This window comes from Eublepharis macularius, chromosome 5 (assembly GCF_028583425.1).
Source record: "Eublepharis macularius isolate TG4126 chromosome 5, MPM_Emac_v1.0, whole genome shotgun sequence".
NCBI lineage: Eukaryota > Metazoa > Chordata > Lepidosauria > Squamata > Eublepharidae > Eublepharis > Eublepharis macularius.
In genome coordinates this window covers 31,429,623-31,438,275 of record NC_072794.1, presented here as the reverse complement: position 1 = coordinate 31,438,275, position 8,653 = coordinate 31,429,623, and the positions used below count along the sequence as shown (strand labels likewise).

Sequence of the window (8,653 nt, the reverse complement as noted above, 5' to 3'; positions counted from 1 at the left end):
ACAATGTTATTGTGTTTTCAAAAAAGGAACAGGAAGAACAGCTGTCGGTGGTGCCTTTTGAGGCAGGAAGAAGAGTGTGGATCTGAGGGAAAATGCATTGAGGACAGCAGCAAACAAGCAGGTTGGAAAGCTGCACAGGAAGAGCTTGGGGGCTGCATACAGTCCACAGGTTGGAGACCCCTGCTTTAGAATTTAAAGCTCAGCCTGGAACCTGCTTTAAGCTGTAGTTATAAACTCCTACTTCGGCTTCTTGCTCTACTTATTTGCCATTTCACACTTCTTGAGTGGAGCATATAGCACAGTGCACGGACGATTTTTTGGCTTCTAGTATTAGTATTTCACTGTATGTTTATGTTTGATATTATTTGTGACTCCCTGAGTTTGCCTCAAGCTGAAGCACTAAACAAAAAACAAGCAGTGCCCAGGACAGGGCTTAACAAAAAAATGTTTTATTAGGATCAAACTGAATGCAATATGTAATATTACAACAAACATAATATTTTACATAAATATCAGAATTCAAAATAAAACCCAGCAGTAGGAACGTTTCTACATTACAAATGATTTTATGGAAGAAAACAAGATCATGCATCATTTTGTGCTGGTTACTATTACTAGTTTCTTCAGTAACCACTCCATCCTCCTCTAAACCCACTTCCTCTATTTCCCCCACTTTGGAATCCTCCACCGGAACCTCTAAAGCCTCCAGATGGTCGCCTAAAACTGCCACCACCACCTCGAAATCCACCTCCACCCCCTGAATATCCCCTTCCTCCAGCACCTCCACGAGAAGAGTTATAGCCGCCTCTGTATCCCCCACTTTGCCACCCACTGCCTCCTCTTCCTCTGTAGCCTCCTCCATTGTCATATCGAGCCATTTTGGGGGGGCGAGGTCCGTCACCAAATCTAGAGGCAAAATGAAAGCCATTACTCATATATGTATACACACACCGTCTATAAGAAATCACAATTTCACATTGGTGACTAAGCATAGAAGCTTGGTATGTATTTAACTATTTTAAAGAACAATTAAGTATTCTGAGGACAATTTTCCCTTCTTCATACTCTATACCACTTATGTCTACAAACATCTGCAGCCTCCTCCTTTTATGTATTTCAAAAGTTTTAACTGATTTAAACCTTTCTATTGCATACCCTTTTTTATACCTTCTCTAGTTTTATCATACCTTTGCTGGTTTGAAGCAACGAGGATGGTAAACAATGTTCTAACTGTCCCTTATCTCCTAACATCATGCTTACCTTTTCCTTGTTCATTGCTTTGCACTTAACACTTGAATCTTATCTGCCATCTGCTTGCCTGGTCAGTCATGCAAGGACCTCATGGAGGACTGCACTATTTTACTAACCTGAACATTTTCACACCAACCCATAAATCTGACTTCCTCCCCTTCAGATGATTTGTTAGATACAGTATCTAGACCCCTGCGGATCCTCACAGTTTACCTCCCTCCACTGTGAAGACGGGGCATTTATTCTGACTCTGTTTCCTGTCTTAACTAGCCCCCAAATGATAAGTAAGAGCCACCCGCTTTCTGATCCCTGGTCGCTGAAAATGCTCTCAGGGGCATTTGTGTGATGGTAGGCTGGCACGAACCTTGTACTGCCGGCTGCAAGGTTGATGCCAGCGGCAATGGGTCGGGAGATCTGTCGAATTACAGACAGCATGTGCTCATTCAGCTGGTCCAGCTGGCTGATGATTTCTGGGTTCATAGTTACTTCTACAACAAGGGCTTCCATTGCTGCACGCAAGGCAGCAATACAAGCAGCAGCGTTGTGTGGCATGCACAGTTTGAGCCTAAGTAGAGAAAGCAGTTTCAAATGAGCATATCCATCATTAATGTATTACTCTGCTGGGGCAGAAAGCATTCTACAAGGCAACTAAAATTTCTGGGGTGCTAGCTGCAATTCAACATGACCCATACTTTTATTTCCATTTTATTATGGCAATTGTTTGTTCCCATCTCTTGTACCATCCTGACTCCTCCAGATTTGGCCAATGTGAGAATTTAACTCTTATGTACTTATTCACTACCCCCAAAAGCAATGGAAAAATGTAATTTCACAAGAATGCTGAGAGAGATCTCAACTTTTTTTTGGCAGGAAAGGAGGGAGCAGACATATTTAGAAGTGTCTTTTTTTAATGAGCTGCTGTATTCTCTCTCTTGCTGCCATATTTGATGCACCAACACTGTCATCAATATTAGTCATGTAGTCAGTCATTCGCTCTATGAGATGTGCAAGAACTGGAGCAAACTTTAAAACAGGACCTTATCTGTACTATTAAAGATACAAACTTCTGAGTGTTCAGTCAAAAGGGTTTTCCAAATAAGGATTAGTTAAATCTTGATTAGGGAAAAGGTGCAAAGTTTCAAGATCACTTCCATGACTACTGCACAGTGGTTCTTGTTCATATTTGCTCCTCAAGAATTCATCCACTACCTCACAGTTTGGATTTAACTGAGGAAAGCTGCACAACACTCCCTGTAGAATGCACTAATAAAAATCGTATTTTTCTATGTCTTAATTTATACAGCACTTCTAAGCCAAGAATCCAGCTGCTGTACCTCACAGCACCTGCCCTCCCCATGCATTTAACTTCCAGTTTCAGCCAGAAGTCCATACCAGTCATCCAGCACAATAATCTCGCCATCAGATATGACTTTCTTTGAGCCAAACAGAAGCAGCTGCAAAGGGCTCACTAAGGTCATTGCTTTGGCAGAAATGGCTCGTGTCCGGATCTGCAAGTGGAACAAATACACATCACGCACACATGGGATCCGGTGCATTGCATGAAATCATGACACGCTCAACATTCACATTTCAAAGAACAAGTTTCTAGATGTCAGGGTCATAGTGAAGGCTAAAACCCTCCCAACACTGAAAGATTTTGCACCATTTCTGTCCCAGTCTACCACTAACTAGCCTCTATCTGCTTCGCACACCCCTTTGACTTTACCATCCTGAAATGTATCAAATTTTATAATTCTGAATGAAACCTCAAAATACTGGAATCCAGGTTATCTGAACAACATATAAAAATGTACAAGATATATTTTAAAGAAGAGCTTTGACCTTTCTGTTACATAAAACTACATTTTGCTTCCAATGGCCCCCAAAAAGCAAGGCATTTGCCAACGCAGAACTACAGAGCAAGGTTAGAGAAGTGAAGGGCCAGGAAAAAAAAACTGGAAAGATGTGGACATTTTAGGGGGCACTGAAAGAAACTGATCCTCCCTCCCCCTTGAATATACCCTTTAATTGTTGAATGGTATATTCAAAAGCACAAGATCATTTGTTGACTCAGCATTTGTTTTATGCCTACCTACCTTTTCTCCAAAAACAAAGAATGGTGAAGGGTATTTCATGTCTTGACTGCTGAATGGACAGTTTACAGAAGATTTGTGAATCAGTGCATTGCGCCCCTCGGTGGTCAGAATCTTCCTCTTCTCCTTGTGGTAACAGACATTGGGGTATAAGCCAAAGGCCAGCAAAGAGATAACGACATCCAGATTGTTGTCTGGTCCAGTGTTGTTAAATATCTGTGTCATCAAACACTCTGGGAAGAGAACAGAAACTTGGATTTTCTCTGCACTGTACACACAACAAAAAGCCCCCTTCCTTTCAGTTTGCATTTCCTTTTCTGAAGAGCTGTGAACGAACCCTTTGAATATAAGAGACCGTACTGAAAGGAACATCTACTTATTCTTTAGTTCAACTCTTAAAAATGAACAGAAGTATTACTTTCCTCTCCCACAGGAGATGGAATATAGTAAAGCTGAAATCTCCCTCTGGAAACAAATGGCGTGTCTTGTAACTGCACGTGCAGAAAGCGCTCCTTGCATAGCTTTAAAATCCATTATGGCATTTGGTCCAAAAATGGGATTAAGACTATTGCAGAATCTCTCTCTGACAGCAAACAGTGGAAGCAACTGAGGAAGTATTTGTACAATTTCTGGAGGGAATACAAGTTTTACCCAAGTTTTAGTTTTTTGTTTACTTTCTACATACTTGGCCTCCTCCTGCCATCAGCCACTGCCACACAAGGCGCCAAAGTGGGAGGCAGTTCCCTGTGTCAGAATAACCCCAGCCTCCTGAATTTCTTATCTTAAAAATCAACCTTAACGTTTCCGATACAAAATGGAGTCCCCTTCCAAATTCCAAAAATGTGAAAAAGCAACACCCAAGTTGCCCCCCCCCCCGCATCCTACCTTCCGGGAAGCCAGAATTCACAAGAATATCTTTCAGCTGTACTTTGGCTTCCCAAGTCATTCTTAGTGTCGCCATGTTGAGCCTCTTGTGCTCACAGAACCGGATCTCAGCATCTTCCCCACCCATTCTGCAAATAGGAAAAATGAAACAGGGAAAAGAGGCTGACTTGCAACTAACTGGTAGAGCCATTCCACAAGACAGCTAAGTGGAATGCATCAATAAGCAATGCCAACCATTCACAGCCAAAATTACCGTGCATCATCCCAGGCCTGGAAGACCGAAAGCAGGGCCACGTGATCCGAAAACCGGTTTCCAGCAAAATTCCTGTGGACGTAACCCAGCCTCTTCCCTTCGCTGATGAAAGGCTCTGGGAAGCAAGTGGCTGCAGAGATGGTACATACAGCATCTCCCACACTGAAACAGAAACCATGGAATCTATTTCCTCTTGGTCTTGCTACTAATTTCCAGAGCTTGACTTCAATAAATCTTGATACTTAACTATGAGCTCCACTGTCAAAACCATGCAGCAAAATGCATCAGTATGGATGCTAGATACTGGAAGAAGAGGCATCATCCCATTATTGGCCTTAATTATTCTCATCAATCCTGGACTGAGAGCATGAAGACGTTCCTAACTCTTTAATAATGTCTGCGTGCATTTCCTCCTTCGAGTAAATATTTGTACTCCTGGCTTTTAAAAAAAACTACACAAATCTCTTATCATAAAATTGCCCACATCTATCAGGACTCCATGTATCCACACATTTTTTCTAATCTTGCTAACAGCACTTACTAGAAAATGCATCCCATTATCATCATCTTCCCAAGGCGAGGTTCAATGGGGAGCCTAGCTAAAATTCGCCCAAGAGGTGTCAATTCATCATTTGAATCCAAGGCATCAAGCTCTGAAACAAAAGCCGCGATGGTATCAGCAACACCTATTCAAGTTTCCTGTAATTTTTTATCCACCCTCAGAACTAGTCAAGCATTTAAAATTATACAGACAGCAACAGAAGGAAAGTCTCCCCCCCCCTCCCCCGCAACCAGCTTGTAAGCGTCTCCAAGGCAGTATGGGCTGGCCACCATTAAAACTATAATATTGAACTATCATGGATGTTGGATTTGATCCAACAAGGCAGTTCTTAGAGAAATGAGGATAGAAAATATCTTGCCTGAAATCACCATGCCTAGTTGTAACCCAAATTCAAATTTGAGTTTTCTCAAATGTTCTGAAAGTGCCAGTTTTAAAGGGTGACTTTAAACATGGAAAGATGGCAGGAATGATTTTTGTGGGAATTTGCAAGATTGTAAATGAGATGAAAATCAGATTATTATTCATTTTAACTCCAGCTTTCCTCCCAGGATCTTTCAAAGGATTCTGATCAGATCTTCAGTACATGGGGTACACAACAGACATTAGCACAAGCAGGTGATCAGACTAAACACTGAGCTGCTAAGCAGAATGCTTGCTTTTTGTAAGTGTATAATCTTTTACATCAGCCCTTGCTATCTTTACAACTTTTTTATAACCGCTGATTGTACATATGCTATTTCCCCTTCATGTTAAATTACCTCTTTGAATTTATATTGCAAACCACTAAGCAGTTTCTCTTCAATTTTCCTGTTTTGAGCTTGTCTACTTATACAGCTTCAGTGAATTTAGGCGATTACGATATAATTTGGTCTTAATGGGTTTCAGCTTCCTTTAACTTTGTCTAATACTCTCCAATTTGTTACAAGAGCCTGAACTAGCCCATTGGTGTTGAAAACCATGCTGACTGATGCTGATCTCCTCTGCATGCAAGACTTCTGCTCTCCACACAAGATTTGCTGCTGATTTGCTCCACATGCAAGATTTACAGTTGAATTTCACTTCTACATGCAAAATTTTTTGAATTTCTTGTCTTTTCAATACAATTCACAATGATCTGTGACATGCAAACTCAGCTGCCTGTAGTAAGACATTTCTCTAGGAGACAAGGCAGGAAAGCTTACATGAAAACTCCTCCCATCCATCCCCTTTACTATCAGATACGTGGGCCACAAATGACTGGAATAGGCATCAAGAGGGCAGGCAAACTGAGGAAAAGTCTTGTAGGCTTAAAGTAGTGGACATATTTGGAAGGTTGACCTACACCATCCAGAAGTAACAGTCTAACAACGAAGGTAAGTGAGAACACCATCTGTCAGGGTTAGCCAAGTACCTCTCAGTGTATGCTCTGCTTCAATCACTGCATCCAATGGGGGCGGCTCAATAGCTTTGGCCAGGAATTGCCCAATTCCACCCAGTCGTAGCAGTTTGATGCTCAAAGCGATTTCATGCAGTGGTGTTCGGAACATCTCTGGGGTCATATGAGTCTCAAGCCTAGATACCAGTGGGGGGAGATAAATTTTTAAAAGCTGCATTTTGTATGGGTTGATTCCTACTAATCTGTTCCACTGATGCCAACATGACCCTCTGGTACCCAAAAAGAGTAATGCGGTATGAGCCCACAGAAGCAAAAGATCCCATGTAAACTTACTAATAATCCTATTTACCAAAAATCCAGACATATCAATTCAATTATTTAATAACAATTCATGAAATCTTGTTAAATACACACTGAAACCTTAAAGTATATACTAATAGGAACTTTGACTCCCTACTCACAATTGGAACAATTCATACAAGTGCTATATTATAAAAGACCTCATAACCTATAGACATAGTATACATCAAGTGCTGTTGCTAAAGTGCTATTGTAGAAATTACATGAATTATATATTACTGCACATTCATCTTAAACTGCAAATTCATAATTAGCACCGTACAAGCAAGTAAACATACATAAATATCCATTAAACAACCCATCAGAGGACCAAGAAGACTACAATCCATCAACATAGGACTTGCCTCCACTTGAAAGAGCTTTATCTGGATTATGGCTGTCATGGATTTTCCAATCTCTCACTGAGAGATCTCTGTCTTTTGGTGCTACACCTCTGAAGATGCCAGTCACAGCTGCTGGCGAAACGTCAGGAACTACAATGCAAAGACCACGGCTATACAGCCTGGAAAATCCACAACAACCATCGTTCTCCGGCCGTGAAAGCCTTCGACAATACATTTATCTGGATTCTCCCTCACTATTTGGATACATAGTGCTCATGACCCTTGAATATTGTGTTTCATAGATATTTATGTATGTTTGCTTGTATGGTGCTAATTACGCATTTGCACTTTTTTTCTTCATACAAATGCTCTCAAACACATAAATCTTATTCACCTTATTTTTCAATTTAACTATTTATTATTTCCAAAGCAGAGTGCAAATCTTACCTTTCAAAGCGAGCTTTGCTGCAGAGATGAAAACAAAATCCAGGGCGGACGCGACCAGCTCGTCCTTTTCGCTGCTCCAGATTAGTTTTTGATGCCCACACAGTAGCATAGTTGGTCATGTTGTTGTGAGCAGTGAACAGCTTCACCTTCTGCCTGCAATGTAAAAAATTGAGTATCAAATATTCCCATGTTCTCAAATACTGAAATGCAGCCGAACAAGTGGCAGGCCCAAGTCTTTTGAACCACTGAGTTTTGAGATGGAATGTTAGAAGAAACCCCACAGAAATTATAAACTGAAACATGGAAAAAAAACCCTAAAATTCTCTGACTTGTGCATGCCTCTAGTCCTCCTTCGTAATTAAAGAAGGTGAGTTTCCTCTACAGTTCATACAACAATTCTCGATTAAAAAGTCAAAAGATGAGCAGATAAAATGCCTCCACTGGGCATTACAACATGCACAGAATATTTCTATCATGCATGGAAGTTTACCAAGGTAGATGATCAACTGGCTAATTTTTTAGGCTGGTGTTTTATAATTGTACACGCGTGCGCACGCGCGTGCGCACACACACACGAGTTTTGCAGGCTTAATCTTGGGGTTTCTGACATGCAAGGCATTAAGATTATACCACCACAAAACATCTTTGGTAGTCGAATGAGACAAAAAGAATCAAAAACTCACTTGCAAGAGTCAATAACATAGACCACATCATTGATGGTAATACTGGTCTCTGCGATATTGGTGGATAAAATTACCTGCAGACAAACAAGTACGTCAATTTTATCCTGGCAAACATACCCATACATGTATTCAATGATTACTCATACTATTTATTATCCTCCTTGCCAGATGTATACAGCCAGGCTCACCTTGGTCATTCCACTAGGCACTGGATCAAACACTCGGCGCTGTTCCTCTCGAGGAATCTGAGAATGCAGAGGAAGAATTCTGTACCGATGGCTTCCTACAATAAGAATTAATAAAGGTAAACATCCCCCATTCTCATGCTTTAAATGCTGTGATCCACTCTTTCAGCCACCCATTCTTTGCACACAAGTAGATCTTTATCACTTTTATGAACACCTCAGAAAGGAAAGTAGAG

The 8,653-nt window shown here is 41.0% G+C and overlaps 1 protein-coding gene across 2 annotated transcripts in view; it reads right to left on the bottom strand.

The window, feature by feature from the left end:
- Positions 1-433: 433 nt before the first annotated feature.
- DHX9 (DExH-box helicase 9) overlaps positions 434-8,653 on the bottom strand; it is a 28,894-nt gene continuing 20,674 nt past the window's right edge. For both annotated transcript variants that reach the window (XM_054979930.1, XM_054979932.1), the window contains 11 exons: positions 8,421-8,515; positions 8,233-8,306; positions 7,550-7,702; positions 6,435-6,595; positions 5,024-5,135; positions 4,483-4,644; positions 4,230-4,357; positions 3,348-3,577; positions 2,644-2,759; positions 1,616-1,816; positions 434-906 (listed from right to left, as the gene is read on the bottom strand). In XM_054979930.1, the coding sequence (XP_054835905.1) occupies positions 624-906; positions 1,616-1,816; positions 2,644-2,759; positions 3,348-3,577; positions 4,230-4,357; positions 4,483-4,644; positions 5,024-5,135; positions 6,435-6,595; positions 7,550-7,702; positions 8,233-8,306; positions 8,421-8,515 (1,715 nt within the window). In that variant the 3' untranslated portion in view covers positions 434-623. The remainder of the gene's footprint in view (positions 907-1,615; positions 1,817-2,643; positions 2,760-3,347; positions 3,578-4,229; positions 4,358-4,482; positions 4,645-5,023; positions 5,136-6,434; positions 6,596-7,549; positions 7,703-8,232; positions 8,307-8,420; positions 8,516-8,653) is intronic.